Below are 23,995 nucleotides of genomic sequence, written 5' to 3'. Positions count from 1 at the left end.
CCTAGCTATGACTGTAACACTACATTCTGCACCATCTTCTTTCCTTCTCTATGCGCGTTATGCTTGGTCTGTATCGAGCACAAGAAACAATACTTTTCACTGTATACACGTGACAATTATAAATCAAAAAGCTAAGGTGACTGAACACATTGAAATTTTTTTTAGATGATCAGAGAGCCAGCATAGATTTAAATCTGACTGAACTTTCGTTTTTAAAAAATGGTGGCTAAAGTAGTGGACAGCAGAATGCCTATGCATGTTATTATAATTTTTGATAATATTTGCTAAAGTCCCTCAAAAAAATTGTTAGCTAAAGTTGAAGCTCGTGGAACTGAAAGCAAATTATTGACCTAGTTAGGAAATTGCCTGGGCAGAAGTAGACATAAAATAGGGATAATGAGTAGGTACTCTACTTGGCAAGCTGTGACTGGGTGTCCAGCAAGGATTTGTGTTAGAATCTCTATTATTCACTTATTCATTAAAATATGGATAATGGGAAGGAAAGCCACAAATCCAAGTTTGCCAATGACACAAAGATAGGTGGTATTATAAGCAACACAGAAGCCTAAAATTACAGAGATATTGACAGATTAATAAACAGGTGAAATTGTGGCAATGGATTTCAAGATAAGCCTAAAAACACTAGAACAGATGTTTTTAAAAGGTGAAAAATTATAAACATTGGCAGTCCAAAGAGTTCAGGGGAACCCATTCTTTTTGGCAAAACAATTAAACAAAATTAAATTAACTGAGGGACAAATCAAAAGGAGCAGTCCTCAGAAAGAAGGAAACGCCCAAAACGAAAGACAAAAGTAAAAAAAGAAACTTAAAACATTAGGCTAAAATTGGATTAAAGGGGTCAAAAATGCACCCCACAGGGATTCCAGTGCAGAGATCAGCAAAATGTCATCAACAGGCATAGAAAGTAAACAAAATGGACAATGGAGTGCTGATTGTTATACCTAGAGGCCTAGAATACAAGACCAGTAGGAAGTCATGTTTCAGCTATTAGGCCACGTGAAGTTTTCCAATTGTGGGCCCGAGGAAGAATCTAACAACCTTTGAGGAAACACAGCATAGGTTTACCAAAATGTCATGAATTATGAAGATTACACAAACTAGGTTTATATTCCTGAGATTTAGAAGATTAAGGATAATTTGCTTTAAAGAACAACAACAACAAAGAAAAGTACAGCACCAGAACAGGCCTGTCAGCCCTCCAAGCCCATACCGATCACACTGCCTGGCTGAAGTTAAAGTTTCAAGATAGCAAAGGGAACAGATAGAAACTCCACTAGTTGAGGAACTTGGGGCCGTAGTCAAAAAACTAAAAGCAGATCTGTTCTGCCGCTCAATAATGCAAGCCTCAAACACTCAGTATATACTGTCTTTTTACATAGAGAGAGGAAACAAAAAACCCTATCCTGTGTAATTCTCTCAGTTCAGTTCTTTTATTGAGGATTGCTTGGTAAGTTGCTAAGCAAAACTAGCATCTTGAATGAGGAATCACTGTAATTCTATTGTCTGTTTAGCTAGGGCTCCCTACTGCGTTTAATGAATAAACCTACTCCAACAATATAAATCCCTCTGGAAAATGGATTTGGTACAAGTTTTATTTATTAATGTTACAAGTAGATTTACATTAACACTGCAATGAAGTTACTGTGAAAATGCCCTAGTTGCCACACTCCAGCATCTGTTCAGGTACACTGAGGAGAATTTGGCATGGGCCAATGCACCTAAACAGCACATCTTTCAGATTGTGGGTGGAAACCGGAGCACCCGATGAAACCCACGCAGACATGGGGGAGATCATGCAAGCTCCGCACAGACAGTGACTCGAGCTGGGAATTGAACTGAAGTCCCTGGTGCTGTGAGGCATCAGTGCTAACCACTGAGCCACCATTCGCCCATGTATAAAGTAACCTTTCAGAGATTTAATACAATTTCAGACGCTATGAATTAATGGATATTAGAAAAACTGCATTTCAATTTTTGTTACCATACTAATGAGGATTTCTTGTTTCACGCCAAAGGCGCCAAGATACATACATACAAAGGGAAGTTTGTATTAATGTTATTGAACCTATTAATAGAATAATGTGTATGTTTTACAACTGCATACAAGTCGGTTTGACTGTACAGATAAACTATTTATTTCAAATTTGCTGTAATATTTACATGCAGGACAAAAATCAGGCATGCATTTCTCTTTTTACATTCCAAGTTCAGCTCATAACTTAGCAAATGATCTAATTTTCAGTAGTTTCATCAAAAGAAAAATATATGGTGAGTCCACTTTAAGGTTAGGTGTCTGTTGATTTGGCTCAAGATTTTCTCAAGCTAAAATTGGGTGGAGAGCAACTTGCAATAAGGCTGAACACTTTTCTACTGAAGGGTTCTAAGGCTAACATAAATCTGACTGAGGTGAACTGAAGCCTCCACACTGAAAACATTTCACAAAATGTTATCTGACTGGCAAAATCACAATGCAGTAACAACTACTATGCATGTGATTGACTTTGAGCATTTATAATCACTTTCAGTGAAGAGCTGTAACAATAAACTATACCTGCTGCTCAGCTAGTTGCTGAACTAAATCATCAGTAATTGTGATGAGCTTTACTTGAGCCTGTTCAGCCAAGGAGACTGGCGGACTTCCAGCCATAGACACTTGATGCATATGAACCTGTTGTGGACATAAAGCAATTGTTTAGCAAACAAAGACAACAGGAGGAGGCCATTCAGCCTCTCAAGCCTGATCTGCCATTCAACAAGATCACATTTGACCTGCACCTCAACTCTCTATTTGCTTTTGCTAATAACCCCGATAGCTTTACTTAACCAAAGCTATCTCAGATTTGAATATCTTCATCTTTTAGGGGCAAAAGGATTTCAGATTTTCATTACCTTTTGCACAGGAAGAGTGATTCCTGATTTTCCTCCTGAATGGTCAAGTTTTAATTTTTAGACTGCATCCAAAAAGGTAAAAATTAAGCAATTTGGTGTAGCATAGTTTGCCAATTGATAGCCTTGCAAATGGATGGAGACCCATCATCATGGGTCATCTCAATATGGCGGCATGCTGGCACAGTGGTTAGCACTGCTGACTCACAGTGCCAGGGTCCTGGGTTCGATTCCTGGCTTGGGTCACTCTCTGTACGGAGTTTGCACGTTCTCCCCGTGTCCGTGTGCGTTTTCTCCAGGTGCACAGTTTCCATCCACAGAATAAAGACGTATTGGTTAGGTGCACTGGTGATGCTAAATTCTCCCTCAGTGTACCCGAACAGGAGCCGGAGCGTGGCGACAAGGGGATTTTCACAGCAACTTCATTGCAGTGTGAATGTAAGCCTGCTTGCCGCTAATAAATAAATTTTACTTTAATACACCTATTCCAGCTGGCAGTGGGATTCAGCGTTTTGTTTTCATTAGGCCACTAAGTGTAATATTAGGGGGATGGGAGCAGATGCAACAGTGCCATCCTGTGCCAAGTGTCTCACCCTCCATCAGAAGCAGCAGTTGTCAGGCAGTCTGGAGTTCATCCCATTCACTCAGTTGAGAATAGCTGGCTCCTCGGCAGCAACTTCTGCATGGGGAAAAAGTCCCACCAGAGGTTTAACAATTTCAGGAGCTTAGCCAGCACTGAAGTGTTCTTACTCAGGAACTTCACAATTCACATCTAGAGCTGAAAAAGGTGAAGGACTTCTCATGGAGTAGCTCACTGACTAGCAGACATAAGCAGCACAATCTCTTGCAGAGATGAGACCAAAATTAAAAAGACAACACAACCCCTTCCTGGCAGATGCATGTCTCCTCTTCCTCCTATTTACAATCTCTCAAAATCTACTTCTGATGATATACACTTTCATCACAAGAACAGTTTTTTTTGAGCAAGCGCTGATGGCAAAGTAACTATATCTCTCAATTAGCATAAGTGCACTATTTTGCCCAAGTGTGACTGCTACCTAATTAATTATATCTCATAAAAGTAGATTTTTTTTAAACAGTAAATGATCTAATTTTTACATTGGCACATCACTGAGTTCAGTGTATTTTTATGAATATTTTAAACTGCTGCAGTCGATTACTAGAATATAGTCTAGTATTTTTGAAAGATCCCACAGTGGCACTGTAAATTACATTAGAATTGAGAGGAGATACAAAAGGTTTTAAATGTCCAATTAAAATCAACATCAGTTTCCTAACTATTATTTATTATCACCTTGCCAAGAGAGTAAAAATACATTCTAATTCAAATGGTGAAATTATTCCTTAAGCACATCAAATCATCCCAGTTTTCAAGTAAACCCAACTCTCTGCTTCCATATTGTGCCAGGATCAATTTAGAGGCAATGTAATTGTGCATTTTTCACTACACAGAAGAACTGCAATAATGCGTGTGTTTTTGCAGAAAAGGTTATCATGAGATACTCCCCTGTTGCACTGCTCTGAGAGACAATGCTATAAAAAACTGTACAAATCTGTCCCAGTGTATTGCAGTGGGGACTGAGTTACAGTATAAATGCAATGTGCTATAGGTCTGCACGCATCATATTGATTTACAGGTGTAATAACATCAATACAGATATGAAGGTGTAAACTCAAATGATCTAATACCACTTTCAACCTGACAAAAAAGTTTACCTTCTGCTTGTCCTCACAATGCTCTCAGCTTTTGCAGAAGTAAAATTTCTATTGTATTCAAAAGCGGTATTGATGACTCAATTACTTGCTGCTTTTTGGCTTGCCTAAAGAGTGAAAGAAAACTTGCTTTAAAAATGGGGACGGTTAAATTATTACATTAGCTACCAATCAATTCAAATGAGTTATTGAATTGAAATTATTTGTCAGTAATGCATTATTATTCAGGTTCATTTTGTGGGATCCTTTCTTTGCTTCTACCCTTTTTGAAAAATATCTCCTCCTAAACTCAAGATTAGGCCCTTGCTTGAAATTAAGCTCATATTCTTAAGCACTGGGGAAATCTGAAATTAGTAGTAGTGGTTTTCTTATGACTCAGACACTCCAACTGCCACCACAGTAATGCAAGCATTGGGAGGAATAAGGTCTGTTTATTCCAGAAAAAAGAGAAAATGAGAACAGAGCTACTCTATTGAGCCAATACAAGCAAAAGGGACAACTTACATTCCTTTCCAATATTCCTCCTGACCAGGTGCATGAAAAGATCTACCAAAAGGAAGACATTAATATTCCCAACCTATTCAATCATAAAATGTCAATCATGAAGCTGCACAAGAAAAAACTAATGCGTTTTTACCCTGCAGTTGCAAGCTTGTCTATACACATAGCATAACATTTAAAATAAACAATAATTGGGTAATTAAAGCAATTAGGTAGTCAAATAATCCCAGCAATAACGAAGGGTAGGTGTGTGTGTGTGTGTGTATTCAAACTGATGATGGTTTTTGCTCAGACCCCTTTCCTGAAACTCAATGCATTCGACAAATGTAATCATGCTTCATGACTGGATAAGTGAATGCTATCTTGCCCAAGGTGTGCATGAGAAGAGTCTGGTCTTCTTATAGCAGCCTCACTTTGCCTCCCCATAGAATAGCAGTACAACTGACTGCAATAAACCAATCTGGACCATGACTGTACAGCAATCTGGATAGAGGTAACCTGCAGCAGGTACTTTCATGTAAATCAATCAGAACCCATTCACACAGAATTCCCTCAACCAGTAAGCTCATCCCTGCTGGTATTAAAAAGTGCTGGACGTTGAAATGTAAAGTGCCTGATATCTTTCGAAGTTTCTCTTCTTTATCAATTCAATAAATGAACGATTACCAAAGTATATTCCCACCATCTTATCTAGAGATAGGTTATTTGCAAAATTAGATGCCCAAAAAATAAGAAATGTTGGCACTGGAGAACAAGACATAGAATTAGTCTGGATAGAAATAAGTAGCATGGGAAAGAAATCCCCTGGTGGGAGTGATCTATAGGTCCCCCAGTAGCAGTTTTGCAGTGGGATGCAATATAAATCAGGAAATACTGGGAGCTTGTAAGTGCAATAATCATAGTTGATTTTAAACTGTACATAACTAGTTATTCTTTTGGCAGCAGAATGGCTGCCAGAAGAGCATTAATCATTAGGCGCTTGCAGCTCCAGGAGCTCCAAGATTTCATGGTCATACACTTTATTTTTGTTCGATCCATATTGATATTCTTAATTCAGATCGATATATTAAACCAAGGATCAGTTTGCTTACTGCAAACGAGTGCAGGTGAAAGTTTTAATTAAAATAAAAGCTTTGACTTCACAGAATCTTGCAGAACAGAATGGAGCCATACAGCCTTTCATGTCAATGTTGTCCTTTTGACAAGCTATCCAATTCTTTATTATGCCATGTGATATTCCATTAATTATTTTAAAACATTTTTTTTGCCCACTGCACACAGAAGGAAAGCTGGATCCTGACTGGCTGAATACTAGATTTAAAATAATTTTTTCTGCACAGCCAATCAAATCCAGAAGTCTAAAGAGTGACAACTGTCACATCAGAGACAAGATCTGCCTTTGGTGCAATTTAACAGAAAAGAGAAAGTGCTATTGCGCAGTTATTTCAACAGAAAGTCTCAACCTCCAGATCGCTCAAAGGCATTCTCACAATGAAACCTAGTGGCAATATGGGCTTGACAAAAATTTAACTCTTAACACTAAGATGTCAGACTACAGCACATCACCCTGGTTTGCAATCAAGGGAAAAATGGGAGCTGTAACTCCACCTCCGTCAACTTAGTGTTCACCTCATTTCAGCTCCAAAAATCCCTTAGCTTCATTGCTCGCTTTATGAGGAACTCTCCATCTTAGACTGTGTGTCCACTAAGATCAGTAATCACACCATGTTCAGTACAATCAATAACTGGTCTGTCGTCACTCAGTTGGAACAATTTCTAATCTGGTTCCAAATTCTTTCAGTTCAATGGTCAGCCTTTTTCCTCACACATAAGTTGAACACCTGCAGATTGAAATGGTTCGTGTTCAGTTTCTGCCTGGAGTTGAAATGCTAGATAATTTGTAGCCCATCCTTGGAGACTCATTCCAAGCAAGCTGCTTCCTCTGAGTCATAGGAGGTTTACAGCATGGAAACAGGCCCTTTGGCCCAACTTTTCCATGCTGCCCTTTTTTTTTAGAAGCCCGTAAGCTAATTCCAATTGCCTGCATTTGGCCCATATCCCTCTATGCCCATCTTACTTATGTAATTATCTAAATGCTTTTTGAAAGACAAAATTGTACCTGCCTCTACTACTACTTCTGGCAGCTTGTTCCAGACACTCCCACCCTCTGTATGAAAAGATTAATCCTCTGGACACTTCCGTATCTCTCCTCTCTCACTTTAAAACTATACCCTCTAATTTTAGGCTCCTCTACCTTTGGGAGAAGATATTGATTATCTAGCTGATCTGAGCCCTTCATTATTTTATAGACCTCTATAAGATCATCCCTCAGCCTCCTACTCTTCAGAGAAAGAAGTCCCAGTCTATTCAGCCTCTCCTTATAATTCAATCCATCAAGCCCCGGTAACACCCTAGTAAATCTTTTCTGCATTCTTTCTAGTTTAATAACATCCTTTCTATAATAGGGTGACCAGAATTGCAAACAGTATTCCAAGTGTGGCCTTACCAATGTCTTGTACAACTTCAACAAGATGTCTCAACTCCTGCATTCAATATTCTGACTGATAAAACCAAGCATGCTGAATGCATTCTTCACCAATCTGTGATTCTTTGAGTCCGCTTTCAAGGAGCTATGAACATGTACCCTAAATCTCTTTGTTCTGTAAATCTCCCCAACACCCTCCCATTAACTGAGTAAGTCTTGCCTTGGCTCAATCTACCAAAATGCATCACCTCGCATTGGTCTAAATTAAAGTCCATCTGCCATTCGTCAGCCCACTGGCCCAACTGATCAAGACCCCGTTGCAATTGGAGATAACTTTCTTCACTGTCCAATATGCCACCAATCTTGGTGTCAACTTACTATCCATGCCTCCTATATTGTCATCCAAATCATTAATATAATTGACAAATAACAGTGGACTCAGCACTGATCCCTGAGGCACACTGCTAATCACAGGCCTCCAGTTTGAACAACAACTCTCTACAACCACCCTCTGGCTTCTGTCAAGAAGCCAATTTTGTATCCATTTAGGTACCTCACCCAGAATCCCGTGAGATTTAGCCTTATGCAACAAACTATACCATGCAGTATCTTGTCAAAAGCCTTGCGAAAGCATGCTTGATTTCATTGGTCATAACATTGATTACAGAAATTGGGACATCTTGTTGAAGTTGACAACATCAACTGCACTGCCCTCATCTACCTTCTTCATTACTCCTTCAAAAAATTTGCGAGACATGATTTCCACTCACAAAGCCATGCTGACTGTCCCTAATCAGTCCTTGCATCTTAGCACAGCAATCCACTCACTGGCATGAAAAAGCAACATGTCCCGAGGCATGGTACATTGAGGAGACCATGCAGATGCTACAATGATGGATGAATGAACACCGCTCGACAATCACCAGGCAAGACTGTTCACTTCCTGTTGGCAAACACTTCAGCGGTCACGGGCATTCAGCCTCTGATCTTCGGGTAAACGTTCTCCAAGGTGGCCTTCATGATATACGACAGTGCAGAGTTGCTGAGCAGAAACTGATAGCTAAGTTCCGCACACGAGGACAGCTTCAACTGGGATCTTGGGTTCACGTCACACTATCTGTAACCCCCATGACTTGCCTGGGCTTGCAACATCTCACTTACTGTCCTGTCTGGAGACAATACACATCTCTTTAACCTATGCTTAATGCTGTCTCCACTCACATTGTCTGCACCTTTAAGACTTGATTAGCTGTAAAGACTCACATTCTAATCAGTATTCTGTAAACTGTGTGTGCCTTTATACGCCCTGTTTGTGATCAGAACTCCCCACTCACCTGACGGAGGAGCAGCACTCTGAAAGCTAGTGGTGTTTACTACCAAATAAACCTGTTGGACTTTAACCTGTTGTGAGACTTCTTACTGTGTTTACCCCAGTCCAACGCTGCCATCTCCACATCATGAAAAAGCAACAACAGGACCTGCTATACTCAGGACCCCTGTGCACAATCCCAATCATGATCAAACCCCAGGATCCAGAAAAATCCTGCCACAGCTCCTGGGCCCACAGCCTTTATTCCAACATCGCAGCCCAGGCACCATCTCGTCATGCTGTCCAATGAAAGTTAATAATTATACATGGCAATGTGATATTATAAACTAAGATGGTTGCTTATTTTGCTGTACAACAAATTTAAATTTTCTATATGTGTACACCCATATGATTTTATAAAATAGATAAATACACCCCTAAATGTAAATTGCTAATGTATAATCTTGAACATCCAAAAGAAATTATGTTTTACAAAATAAATCAGTAATTTCTGATAGCAGAAAATGATCTGTGCTTAAGAATGGAAGTAGTCAATTTTGGTCAGGCATTCAGTAATCACGTTATCTAGTTTCTGCCTAAGCAAGCAAGCAGTTTGCACGGTTCATTTTCCTTTCAGGTAATCTGATCTGTCGATCTAAAGAGTTGAAGCATTAGCTGTGTGCTAAGGAACCGTAAACCTCTTTCTGTTCTTCCCAATCGCAGCCAAGGGTAAATTATGTTGTTGGCCTCTACGCTGCCATCAAACATTGGTGACTTTTGGGGGGGGGGGGGAGCAAACTTAAGTTTATGTTGAGTGTCAGTAGAGAAGCATGTTTGTTCTTTGGACATGAAGGGAAACAATGGATTGTGAGGATGTACTGACAACTATTTAACAAACTAAATGTGCTTGCTGGTTTTTAGTCACAGGCACAATCTGATAGGGTCTATATTCTGGTCAATGGGATCAAATGACAATATCTGATCTCTCTGAATAAACTAGGCTACAATTGCAAGGCCTCTTTAGGTCTCGATACATTTATTTATAGTGAAAAGCAAAAGGCACACTGGCAGGGGTTTGCAAGCTCCTTGTTGAAAGGTGGATGACTCTGAACCAAACAATAGCTACTGATAAAAACTCAAAACATAAGTAAAAACCAAATAGGATCCCAATTCCAGACCAGGCATTTTCAAATTACTACTTTATCTGGTAAAACAGCATGTAACGAAAAGTTCAGTTACTTTCACTTTTGCTGCAGTGCAAGATTATACACATTATATTTTATATTACACATTAACATGATGTGGCTTGTCCTGGCTTGAGACAATTCATATCTTTTTAATCTGTGTTAACCCTCCCTTCACTCATTGTCTGTACCTGTAAAGACTTGATTACCTGTTAAGACTCGCATTCCAACCGTTATCTTGCAATTGAGTCTCTGTGTATATATGCCATTTGTGATCATCAACTCTTCACTCACCTGATGAAGGAGTAGCGCTCCGAAAGCTCATGCTACCAAATAAACCTGTTAGACTTTAACCTGGTGTCGTTAGACTTCTTACATATTAACCAAACAGGTTTTAAAATAGTCCGATAGCCCACACCCACCAAGAGGCAAATGTTTCAGATGCTAGTTTCATAAATTATCTCTTCAAAGAACTGGGACATTTTACAATAAAACAGGTGTAACAGGTTGATAGTTTACCAACTGTTGATCACTTAAAACTTCCTTAAAGTTAATTTAATTGTCACCAAGCGAAAAATGTTTCAGGTATTAGTCTGATATATTATCTTTTCCAAGCCCTGGAACAATAATTCAGAATAAAACAGGTATAACAGCTTGATTGTTTAATAACTATTGATCACTTAAAGCTTCCTTAAAAAGTTAAATTTTAATTGCCATTTAGAAAAAAAGTCTTTGTAATAATTGGACATTCTGCCAACTACAACTATGCATAAATATTTTACAGCCTGTCCAAGTTAATAGTAAATCTATTTTGGAGTCTAGTTAAGCCAATGGCTGCTTTTGATAATTGTAGAGGCAGTTCTGTCAAATTTGTTTTCATGTAATCTTCTTGCAGCTACCAGGTTTCATTGAAATGTCCAATTTGGTAAAATGTTATGCTATAAAACTAACAGCCTGTTGGCACTATTGGATTTCTACAAACAAGGTTCAATTTGATGCCGAGCATTTCCCATTATATTCACTCAACACAATTTTCCTCTTCCAGTGGGGAAACAGTGAGTTCCAGTATCGTACTGTGTAACTACAATAAATTACATCCAATGATGACTGAAATAAAAACTCCAAATTAAGCTTCTTTTGAAATCATCTTTCAGAAAACTAATTTAATGATGATGTTTGCATACCTCAGCCATTTAATGTTCAGCAATCTGCTGTGCCAATTCCTCCATATTGTTTGCCATTCAGATTTTGCATGGGCATTTCCTGGAAGAAATACATAGGATTTATCCACAGGATATTCAAGGTTGAGGAAAATCATAAAATGTTCATCAGATGAAGAAATATATTGGGACGCAAAACATCCAGAATCTACAGGTACTGAGCATCAACTTTTAACAAATGCAATTTTCTTCAAGACATAAAAAGGAGAAAGAGTAAAATGCTTGGAAAAGACCTGCATCTGTTGCATCTTCCACAACCCTTAAGATGTCCTATTAAGCTTCACAGTTAATAAAGTATTTTAAGGTTACATAGGAAATGTGTCAGGCAATTTGTGCACAGCAGTAAAGAGATAATGACTGGTGATGTTGATTGAGGAAAAAAATTAGCTTCTCTCTCTTTTTGACTTTTAAATTGTTTAAAACTTGGTTTAGACAAGTCAGGAAGATAAAGAACCACACCTCTACTGGTGCACAGAGCATATAGGAGGACTCAATGAGTGTGTTGTAACTTAGTCAAAGAAATTTTCAAATGAAAATACACAATTGCCACATGGATACAAAACAGTAGAGGGTCCAATTACATATAGAAAATTATTAGGCAGAAAAAGAAAGTTCTTTGGCTTCAAGCATACTAATAGACTTGTCACTACCCAACAATTGCTTGAATGAATTTGGGGTTTTTTGAGCCCTGTGCCCTACCTAAATGGGCAATTCCATATGATGTGTGTTAAGGGTCAGTGATTAGCATTGCTGTCGCACAACATCAGGGGCCCAGGTTCAATTCCCAGCTTGGGTGACTGTTGTGTGGAGTTTGCATGTTCACCCCATGTCTGCATGGGTTTCATCTGGGTGCTCTGGTTTCCTCCCACTGTCTGAAAGATGTGCTGGTTAGGTATATTGGCCATGCTAAATTCTCCCTTAGCATACCTGAACAGGCACCAGAGTTTGGTGACTAAGGGTTTTCACAGTAACTTCATTGCAGTGTTAATGTAAGCCTACTTCTAATAGTTAAGTAAACTTTAACTTTTTCAATACCTTACCTAAGTTTGCCCTCTACTCATGTGACCATCATCCATGGTCCTACTATTTGAAAGCATAGTCACAGATTCACCTTCTCAGTATACTTACTATTTTATGTACACAAACAACTTAATAGCTCAGTCACCTACTTTGAAGACAAAGCACCCCAGTTCTTCGCACCCCGACCTTTGATACTACCAGTTAGCTATTCTATATGTGAAACAGTATCACCACTTTTTTGTTTCATTCATTCCTTGGTTGGTAAGACCAACATCTATTGCCTATCCTCTGGTGGTGGTGAATTATCTTCTTGAACCCTACAATCGTTGTGATGATGGTGCTCTTGCAATGCTTTTAGGTGTGGAATTCCAATGATGATGTTTAAATCAAGAAGGCATCCAACATGAAGACAAATTTGGAGATTCTGGTGGCCTCTCTCTTTTTGGTGAAGGTTGTTGCAGGTTTGGGAGGTACAGCTGAAAAACCTTGCCTGGAATTTTGACTTCATCAGTTGATGTCTAACTAGGACTCCCATTGAGATATGGAGGGCAGCGCACTGCAGGCTGAAACAGAGCCTAGAGGAGCAATAGGCTGAGTAGCAAGAGGCAGTGGGGCCTCCAGAAGGTCAAGATGCTGGTGAATAGGCAACCACAAGGATTGGCACCACCATGGCTGTGTCACAGGTGGTGTTCTTACCTAGAAATAAGTGAAAGGCAACGCTAGAGGAGCCTTTGTATGTCCTAGAACTGGTTACTCATATTTATTAGCTTCTTCAGTATGAAGTGCGGCCACAAGGACACAGCGGGAGTTATGTGGAGCTAAATTAAGTGATGACTATCCAAGTGCATTTAAATGTGGTGCCAGGTCCTTCAACCCCACGAGATATTGCAGGGTAGGTGACTTGCTGCCGAACCGGCCATGAGATTCGCTATGCTCGTTTTTTTTTATGCCCAGCTGGAATCTCGCTAGCATTCCTACCCACCACAGGATTTAGACCTTGGAATGGAAGATTCCTCCAATAGTCTCCTTTACAGATACCAGCTTATTATTTCTGAATTTCTTTCAAGCTGCATTCAAATTCTCAAACTGCCATTGTGGGATTTGAACTAATTTTGGCCGAATTGTTCATTACATAACCACGGTGGTCCTTCTGACTTGAATTTATCTGACATTTCACAAAGAAATATGTCTCGTGGTATTTCAGACCTCTGAAGAAAATGAACCAAAGGAGAACAGGTGGGGTACCTACATTTTTCAGGGGTGGGTTTTAAAGGTAAGAGATGGAGGACAAGTTTACATAGGAAAAGACAATGAGAGATGCATGCCAGCTGAAGACACATATGCCAATGACACAGTAAGGTGTACAAGAGGCTGCAGTTGGGGCAGGAGGGTCTTCAATAGGAGTGCCAGCAGGTGGGAGTGGGAATGATGCAAACATGAAATTTAAACACTAAGATTTGAAATGAGATGTTGGAGGGCTGGGAATGAGCAGATGTCCTCAAAGAAGGGGATATAGAGACCATAGCTTTGGTTGAGCTAAGATTTGTGGTGATGGCAGCACTTAGGGCTATAATGGAAAGAATTAGAACAAAGGTTTAGAAGCTCAGCTCAAGACTGAACAGAATGTCAAGGTCATGAGAGGACTGATCCAGTATGAGGTGCCATGATGTGGAGATGCCAGCGTTGGACTGAGGTAAGTACAGAAGTCTCACAACACCAGATTAAAGTCCAACAGGTTTATTTGGCAGCACTAGCTTTCGGAGTCTCAAGCTCCTTCTTCATGAGAAGGCCAGGAAGGAGGAAATGGAGTCAGCGGTGACTGATAATTTAGAGAAAGTGAGGCTGAATCATAGCAAGTGATTCAAAGAGGAGGTACATAGAAGTTACAACTGGGAGACAGGCTATGCAATTCTATCAAATCATTTACCCAAAACGCAAATACGAACAGTCCTAATGACATTTAAATCACAGGCTCCCGACAGTGCAGGAGGTGGCTATTTGGTCCATCGAGTCTGCATCAACAACTATTCCATAGTCCCTCTCTCCGTAATCTCACATATTCACCCTGCTAACCTCCCTGACACTAAGGGGCAATTTAACATGGCCAACAACCTATCCATCCAGTTCCTAAAGTTCTTCAATCACCTCTTTCCAATCTAGTCTTGAAAGTTCACACCGTTTCTGCCTCAACCACAACTCTTGGAAGAGAACTTTATCCCCAGGTTAGGTTTCTCCTGCCCCTATTTGAATTCTACCTACAAACATACACATTAGGAGCAGTCGATTTGGCCCCTTAAGTCTGGTCCATCATTCAATATGATCACGGCTGATTAGATTGTGGCTTCAAGGCACTTCCCACCTATCCTCAATAACTTTGACTCCTTTGTTAGTCAGTCAAGAAGCTACCTAGCTCTGCTTAAAAACATTCAATAACCCTGCCTGCACCACATTCTGGAGAAAGAGTTCCAAAGAAAAAAACTTCCTCTCGTCTCCGTCTTAAATGGAAGTCCTCTTATTTTTTAATTGAGTTCTCTAATTCCAGTACAGTTAATCTTGTATTTATAGATCCTTGGATATTGACCCCTTAACTACTGAAAACAGTATTCCTCATCTTCTCCATACCTTCTTTCACAGTTCTAGATGATTACATAGCCCCATAAACTGCAAAGTTCCAATGGGCAAAGACACAACTTGTTCAGCACTTTATGTATTTTTATTTTCTCATACCAGACTGCATCCTCGTGAATCTTCAACATTTATCTTCTATTGTGGAGCCCATTCTCTCAACTCTAATCTAATTACAGACGAAGGTCTATTTGGGCGGCATGGTGGCACAGCAGTTAGCACTGCTGCCTCAGTTCCAAGGACCTGGGTTCAATTTCCAGCTCGGGTCACTGTCTGTGCACATTTTCCCCATGTCTGCGTGGGTTTCCTCCAGGGTGCTCCTGTTTCCTCCCAAAGTCCAAAGATGTGTGGGTTAGGTTGATTGGCCATGCTAAATTGCCCCTTAGTGTCCCAGGATACTGAGATTTGAAGGAGTAGCAGGGCAAATATGTGGGGTTACCAGGATAGGTCCTGGGTGGGATTGTTGTCAGTGCAGATTCAATGGGCCGAATGATCTCCTCCTGCACTGTAAGATTTTTATGAACTGAAGCCTTTAGATTTTATACAAGTGCATCATTAATTCTTGGTGTTTATATTCTATGTTATTGTAATAAAATCTAGAGTTGTATTTGCCTTTGTCACATACTTATCAAATGGAGATGCTGCCTTTAATGTTCTGTAAACAAGTGCCCCTTAAATCCCTTCGCTCTTCTGTAGCATTGAGCTAGTTCTGAGTGCAGTTAATTGTTTTTCTTAACTAGAATGCATCAACTTCACATTTACTGACACTGAAGATTTCAGAGGAATGGGGGAACAAACCAGGGTGTGACTTGCTGGTAACCTTTCTGAGGCTTTACAGGGGGTTTATGGTGTCAGTAATACACAGGCAGGGAAGCTGCAATTTCTGCCTTTTGTTGTCTTCCAAGACTGACATTTTGGCATAAATTAAGCTTATCAAAGTACACCCTTTTCTACCCAATGTCTAGATAAACAGTATGTTCCAGGCATTTTAATCCTTATTCCATACAGCAGCAACTAGCATTATTGATATGCCAACACAGAAATCATTCTCCCTTAATAAATGGAACATTGGATAAGTGCTCAGATAAAATACAGGCTTCAAGCCAATATATAAATAATGTGAGAAACACAATGTTTTCAATCAGAATACCAACCTCTATTCTTCAGGATACGAAATGAGTAGTACACAAGTCACTCACTTTCTCTCTAAGTGCAGACTCTAAATATAGAAATCCATTTACAGTAGCTTCATCTTTCAACCTTAAATTGGCATTCACTTATGGGCATGTTTTGGTTGTTGGCTGCAAATTTGAAAACATTGTTGGAGCTTGTAAATTGGAGTCTCAATCACGAAGCAGTCATTCACAGAGGACTCTAGCCAATCATGGGACATGTCCCTTTTCCTTAAAAGAATGCAAGTCATTCATCCGGGTGGATGGTCTCCCCTTTGCTCATGACCAGAAACCTTCCAGATGTGCATCTAGCTCCACAACCTGACTACAACAATGACATAATCTGTGCTTAACCCTCTCTCCACTCACATTGTCTGTACCTTTAAGACTTGATTACCTGTAAAGACTCGCGTTCCAACCATTATCTTGCAAATTGAGTTGTGTCTTTATATGCCCTGTTTGTGAACACAACTCCCACTCACCTGATGAAGGAGCAGCACTCCGAAAGCTTGTGACTTGTGCTATGAAATAAATCTGTTGGACTTTAATCTGATGCTGTGAGACTTCTTACTATAATCAAAGTCAGCATGGATTTACAAAGGGGAAATAATGCTTGATGAATCTATTGGAATTCTTTGAGGATGTAACTAGTAGAGTTGACCAATGACAACGTAGATGCAATTCATTTAGACCTTCAGAAGGCTTTAGAACACAGAACATTACAGGCCCTTCGGCCCTCGATGTTGCGCTGACCAGTGCGCTGACCTTTCTACAAGGTCTCACATAGCAGATTACGATATGAAGTTAAAGCACATGAGATTGCAGGTAATATTGTGAGATGGATAAAAAGCTGGTTAGCAGATAAGAAGCAAAGAGTTGGCATGCATGGCTCTTCTGATTGGGAGGCAGTGACTAGTAGGGTACCACAGGGATCTGTGCTAGAATCCCAACTGTTCACATTATGTTTTAACTACTTGGAAGAGGGAACTAAATGTATTATCTCCAAGTTTGACACAATATTAGGTGGGTGGGTGAGATGTAAGCAGGATTCAGAGATGCTTAAACCTGATTTGGACAGGCTGAGTGTGTGGGCATATGCATTATAATGTGGCTAAATGGTCTACTTTGGTAGCAATAATAGGAAGACAGATTATTACTTGAATGGGTGTAAATTGAGAGAGGTGGATACTCAGCAAGACCTTGGCGTCCTCATGCATCAGTTGCTGAATTTAAGTGTGCAGGTATAGCAGGCAATGAAGAAATCCCTCATTGCGAAAGGAGTTGACTATAGGAATACGAATGTTTTACTGCAACTGTATAGGATGTTGGTGAGGCCACACCTGGAGTAGTGCACGCAGACCTGGTGTCCTTATCCAAGGAAGAATGTCCTTGCTATAGAGGCAGTTCAGCGAAGGTTTACCAGGCTGATTCCTGGGATGGCAGATCTGTCATATGAAGTGAGACTAAGTCAGCTAGAGTTTATTGATTCATTGGAGTTTAGAAGAGTGAGAGGGGATCTCAAGAAACTTAAGAGATTCTATTAGGGTTCGACAGGGTAAATGCAGAAAGAATGTTCCCGATGGTGGGGGAATCCGGAACCAGGGGTCATAGTTTGAGGATAAGGGATTGCGGGTAATGTTGTTAGAACATTATAGAACTGAGGTGAGGAGAAATTTCAAGAGCAATGTATGTTTGGAATTCACTAGCACAAAGTAGTGAGGCCAAAACGCTGTCTGATTTCAAGAAATTAGGTACTCTTGGGGCTAAAAGGATCAAGGGATATGGGGGGGGCAAAATCAGGATACTGAATTTGATGATCAGCCAAGGTCATAACGAATGGCTCAAAGAACCGAATGGCCTACTCCTGTTTCTAGTTTCTATAATTATTAACCAATTAACACAGTTGCTGTTGTGCACCCACACAAAATTGTAATTCAAGTCAAATCTAATGGACAACTGTTTCAAGCCGAACTTAGTATACACCAAGAATAGGAATTATGAAATTCAACATGGGCAAAAATCTATTTTGATACATATGAGTACAGAGCACTACATGAACTGCAAATTTTCCCCCTCTCTGGGTAATCAGCCAACTTTTATTGGCTGAAGATAAAGATAGAGAACTCAGCATGTGCGAATTACATGCATGGCATGAATAAGTGCCTCAAAATATGTAACATCAACACACAGCAATCCAGCTAGATATCAATGTGTTGAAGAGTGTTAATCTATAGTGGCAGTGGTAGAACAGATACATAACTCAGTGGAACAATATGCTAAAGGCAGCAGCATTACACAAGTTAATGAACAAAGTAAAATCAAATTTAATATGCTTTATGCTAGCATAGCATTGCTAACAGATGTGGTGCACTTTCACACTAAAAATATCTATAGCCTAAAAAAGAACATGGTAATGTATGATGTAAAATGTTAGCCGCATACTCAATCCAGATTGATAGAGATTATTCGTGCTTAAATAATCAAACTAGAGTCAATAATTCAGATTTTTAGCTCATTTCACCATTTTAATTTACCTTATATTTATAGCTACCCCGCCATGTTTTAACCTCACCCTGTAACATGCAACTAATTGGAAAATGTGCTGCCCTGATGTTCAAGTTGTCTTAATAACTAGTTTAAGGCCATCACCTTTTCTATACCAATGTATCTTCTCTTGCCTGCATGACATATATAGTCGTAACGTATGATATTATTTTCAAGGAATAATTGCAAACACAACACTTCAGCCATACAAACTCAGCTCATACATTTGCAATAGTTCCAAATTCTACTAGTTTGATTCAGAATTCTCTGCTGCTTACAGTTTTATATCTTTTCTTCAGCCCAGCACTTCAGATGTTGACAGCTTGTTAATCTGCTGGATAAAACAGGCAAGCAAGTTATATACTTCCAACATTTTAAATATAAAATTGCCAAATTGCATTAGTTGAAAAACAATCATGAACGATACAAAGATTGAGCATGCCTTTTTATGTCCTTAGGACATGTCAAAGGGCTTCAGAACCAATGAATAACTTTTGGACAATCATAGCTGTGCAGTGGAAACAGATTCATCAGCCAATTTGTGCACAGCAAGATCTCTTAATTAACAAGAGGAGTCACCACTTCCAGTAGTGTTAGTTAAAGTCTAGTGTTGGCTAGAACAGTGGAAAAACTTCCAGTTTTTCTTCAGTTTGAGCCAGAGCCGGCATGTTGTAAATTCCAGCCCTAAATTTTCCACCAGTTTCACTTACCTCGAAGTTTTCGCCACATCTCTATTTACAAATACACAAAAGCCCAAAATGTAATGTTTACATCACAAGACAATCTTTTCAAGCCAACACCACAACTGGGAGCTTCCCTTTTAAGAATGTATTAACCTTAAGTAAACTAAATCACCGAATTACCTTGGCAGGGACATCCAGAGAAATGCTGTACTGGTTCACCTGCCATCTTGCACCACCCTCCATAAACTTCCAAACTCTGCTGTCCATGTCAAAATTGGTACCAAGTATCACTTACCCATCACCTTAAGCTTGCTGATCTACACTGGTTCCCCAACCAGCTCTGCCTCAATTTAATATTTGCATCCTTGTTTTCAAATCCTTTGATAGCCTCTCCATCTCTGTAACCTGCTCCAACCCAAAAACCTTCTGAGATCTCACTTGCATATTCCTGGACATATCCAGCAGCCATGTCTTCAGCTGCCAAAGTCCATAATTTGGAATTCTCTCTAAACTTCACTTCCTTTGAGGCAGTCCTTAAAGCCAATCCAAAGAAAAGTTATATTGGCCAAACAGTAACTTTTTCACCCTCCATGGACGCAGCCACACCAGAGCGTTTTTCCAACACTAATCCTCACTTGTCCTTTTGTATTATTATAGGAACGCAGGAGTAGGCTGATCATCTACCTCAAAGCCACTGACCTGCACTATCACCATATCCCTTAGTATCTAGAAATCTATCAATATCTGTCTTGAACTTGTTCAATGATTGAACTTCCATAGCCCTCAAAATTCATTACCAACTGAAAAAAACTCCTCTTCACTTCAGTCTTAAATGATCCTTATTCTGAATTGTGCCCTGTGGTTCTAAAGTCTCCAGCAAGGAGAAGCATCCTGTACACATCTACTCAAGCTCTGTAAGAATATCACCTTGCATTCTTCAAAACGCTAGAGAATTTTCTTAATCACCTCCCATAAGACAATCCCACCATCACAGGAATTTGTTTGGTGAACCTCCACTGCCCTCCCCCTTTATGGCAAGTACAGAATCTCAGAGAAAGGGGTCACTAATTTAAGACTGAAATGTGGGAAAAATTCTTCTTTCAGGAAGTAGTGAAGCTATGAAATTCTTTACTGCTAGGGCTGGGTCTTTACGTTCAAGACTTAGACGGACACATTTTTAATCAATAAGGGATTCAAAGGTTTTGAGAATAAGATGGGAAAGTGGAGTTGAGAATAGTCAGATCAGTCATGAGCTTATTGAATTGCAAAGCATAGGCCTCCATAGGCCAAGTGCCCTGGGACATCGCTGATTGGCCACCTGGCACTTATTGCCCATCCCTAGCTCCCTTGAGGAAGTGGTGAGCTGCCTTCTCAAATCCTGCAGTCCTTGTCCTGTGGATTGACCCACAATGCCATTAGGGAAGGAATTCCAGAATTTTGACCAAGTGACTGTGAAGAAATTATGATATATTTCCAAGTCAGGATGGTAAGTGACTTGGAGGGGAACTTGCAGATGGTGGTGTTCCCATGTATCTGTTGTCCTTCGAGACGGAAGTGGTTGTGGGTTTGGAAGGTGCTGTTTAAGGGTCTTTGGTGAATTGCTGCAGCGTACCTTGTAGATAGTACACACTACTGCTACTGTGTGCCGGTAGTGGAGGGAGTGGATATTTGTGGATGTGGTGCCAATCAAGCAGGCTACTTTGTCCTGGATGGTGTCAAGCTTCTTAAGTGTTGTTGGAGCTGCAGCCATGCGGGGAAGTGGGGAGTATTCCATCACACTCCTGACCTGTGCTTTGTAGATGGTGGATAGGCTTTGGGGAATCAGGAGGTGAGTCAGTCGCTGCAGTAGCGTCTAACTTGCTCTTGTAGCCACTGTGTTTGTGTGATGAGTCTAGTTAAGTTTCTGGTCAATGGAACCCCAAGGACATTGACAGTGGAGGATTCAGTTGTGAGGGATGGTAGCGGTAGTGTAATTTTTGAGTCAAGCCATCTGGGGCGGAAACCATGACAGAACCGTTAGTGTAACCTGAGGGGTTAAACGCTAAGACCAGCAGATGATGAAACACGCAGAAAAAGAAGAAAATAAAAACATGAGACTGGCAGGCGCTCGGGGTCTTCAGCATAGCCTAAAAGAGATTTACACCATATAAAATAAATGGGTAAGCAATTTACGGGACAATGAAAAAGAGTTAGCTGAATTGATGAGAGGTAAAACGATTTAAGCCTTAAAAGGGGTGATTGGATTAGAGTTAATGGGATGTCAACAAGGGAGGAGATCACTCAGTAAAGAGATTAAGGAGTGGTACCCAATAAAGAAAGGAGGGCTGTCCTATTGTTATCTAGGAAAAATGTATATAAACTAAGATTGTGTAAAGCAAGGTGTGTGTACCCACGGGACGGCACCCTTTCTTGCAAGATCGAATAAACCGACAGTTAGCTGAACTCATCCGTGTATTTGATTCAAGGGGGGGAATCATAAAGTGAGTATCTGACCGTTTCTCACAATTGGGGGCTCGTCCGGGATCTGGAATTATAACGGGGGTTTCCCTCGACTAGACCAAATCGATGGAATAAGACGCGTCTAGTGTATATTTACACGTAAAAACGTCGCTTTGGTCTGGGAGGAGGGGAATCTGAAACCACTCAGTTGAGATAATTCTGGACCCTGGAAATCACACGGATGACTTCTATACACTAGGACTGCTAGGACTGTGACTGAAATCTGTGAGGGGGTATACACATCATTGGAAGAAGTCGGACAACTCCGTGCACGGATCAAGGTAAGAAATTTCTCTCCCGGGAATTCGGCTGATTAAGGGTGAGAGTCATTTTCTTCCTTGACGACTTTATGGTTATGACAGTTTGATCTGAGGGCACAAATAAATTAACTTGTGTCCAAGACGACAACTGAAGACTAACCATGGGAGGTAAACCGTCCAAGAGTAAGGATGGGAAACCGGGAAATAATAATGATGAAAAGGGAATACCCCCCGACAGTCCTCTGGGGATACAGTTAGAAAATTGGGATGGGGACCGAAAGACTAAAGACTTAAAAAAGAAGGTTATGATAAAATATTGTTGTTTTGTGTGGACGAAGGAACCAATCCGGAAACCATCTGTATTGTGGCCAAAATATGGATCGGATGAGGATTGGGTCTGTCAGATATTAAATTTATATGTTAATAGTAAACAACCCTTTAACCCCGAGGAAAGTAAGTACGCTGCCTGTTGGGTGGGCGCGATGAGTAGATCGCCGCAGCCAGTCTCCCTGTATCCAATGATCCCACAGAGCAGACCGGGGCAATGGGACCCTCTTGACAACCTCCCGCCGCCACCCCCTCCTGTACCAAATGTACCCCCTGCATATCAACCAAATAATAATGGGGCCCAAGGGCCCCAAGGGGAAGATCTCATAAATCTTGAGAACGGCACAGGAGGCGGACCCCCAGTTGAGGGTCTGCGGAGGTCCGAGAGGTTGGTAATAAAACAGTCCCTGGAACAACAGCAGAATAATGGGGCTTCAGCGCCCGAGGTGGAAATGCACCCTCTCAGGGAGGTTCCCTTTGGACAAAGAGAGACAGGGTTCGTGGTGGTGCCTCTTAACTCGGCAGACATCCGACAACTTAGGAAGGAGTTGCCCCCTCTCCTAGAGGACCCTGTCGCGGTAGCGACACAACTTGACCAATTCCTGGGTCCAAGCATGTATACTTGGGGGGAACTCCGGGCCATAATGAGCATATTATTCAACTACGATGAAGGAGTTATGATCCGAAATAGGGCCATGGAAATTTGGGATAGGGATCACCAACAGCAAGAACAACTCAGGGGAGATCAAAAATACCCTCTTGAGGATCCAAATTGGAATCATAATACCCAGGAAGGGCGGACAAACATGTCGGATCTCCGGAATCTTATAATTCGGGGGATCCAGACATGTGTCCCCAAGCAGCAGAATGTGGCAAAAGCATTTGATATTAGGCAAGGAAAAGATGAATCACCCAGCATGTTCTTAGACAGACTGAGGGAGTCTGTCCGCAAATATTCAGGAATCGATCCTGATGATGAAATTGGAAAGGGAATGCTAAAAATTAATTTTGTAACGAAATCCTGGCCAGATATCCAGAGAAAACTACAAAAGATTGAGGATTGGAGTGGGAAGGACATGGCGGAATTATTGCGGGAAGCGCAGAAGGTCTTTGTTCAGAGAGAGGTTGTAAAGGAAAAGCAGAAGGCAAAGATGATGGTGGCAGCTGTTAGGGAAGTATGTAAGTCCACCGGGATAACGGATGAAGGATATACAGTAGGTAGAGGAAGGTCAAGGGGAGGTTGGAAGGAAAGGGGGGCCAGGAGGGGCCGAGGTAGAGGACGAGGAGAATTTTACGGTGGTGACCGGCCCCGGGCGGCCGGGTGTTACCACTGTGGGAAACCGGGACACTTCAAAAGAGAGTGTCCTGAATTTAAGAAGGAACGAGAAGGGATTTATGAAATGGAATGTGAGGTTGATTAGAGGGGTCAGGGGAGAATCGGAAAAAGGACCTACCAAGAACCCCTGGTAAATTTAAAGGTGGGTCCACAAAAGGAGGATGTTACATTTTTAGTCGACACGGGGGC

General features: G+C 40.7%; 1 protein-coding gene across 14 annotated transcripts in view; it reads right to left on the bottom strand.

Moving 5' to 3' along the window:
* The window catches only part of LOC145355267 (nuclear receptor subfamily 2 group C member 1-A-like), a 98,665-nt gene that overhangs the window by 24,845 nt on the left and 49,825 nt on the right, over nt 1–23,995 (bottom strand). For 4 of the 14 annotated variants that reach the window (XM_080207149.1, XM_080207150.1, XM_080207141.1 and 1 more), the window contains exons 2-5: nt 18,980–19,035; nt 11,305–11,383; nt 4,645–4,748; nt 2,573–2,689 (exon numbers count right to left, since the gene is read on the bottom strand). In XM_080207149.1, coding sequence (XP_080063275.1) covers nt 2,573–2,683 — 111 coding nt within the window. In that variant the 5' untranslated portion in view covers nt 2,684–2,689; nt 4,645–4,748; nt 11,305–11,383; nt 18,980–19,035. Of the gene's footprint in view, nt 1–2,572; nt 2,690–3,500; nt 3,587–4,644; nt 4,749–6,771; nt 6,984–11,304; nt 11,384–17,497; nt 17,603–18,979; nt 19,036–23,995 lie in introns of all 14 variants that reach the window. The other 10 variants (XM_080207143.1, XM_080207142.1, XM_080207151.1 and 7 more) reach the window with 8 other exon arrangements.

This window comes from Carcharhinus amblyrhynchos, chromosome 19 (genome assembly GCF_965287045.1).
Source record: "Carcharhinus amblyrhynchos chromosome 19, sCarAmb.v2.hapA, whole genome shotgun sequence".
In the NCBI taxonomy this organism is placed as follows: Eukaryota; Metazoa; Chordata; class Chondrichthyes; order Carcharhiniformes; family Carcharhinidae; genus Carcharhinus; species Carcharhinus amblyrhynchos.
Note: the sequence above shows the minus strand (reverse complement) of the source record. Positions and strands in the feature narration are given on the sequence as shown.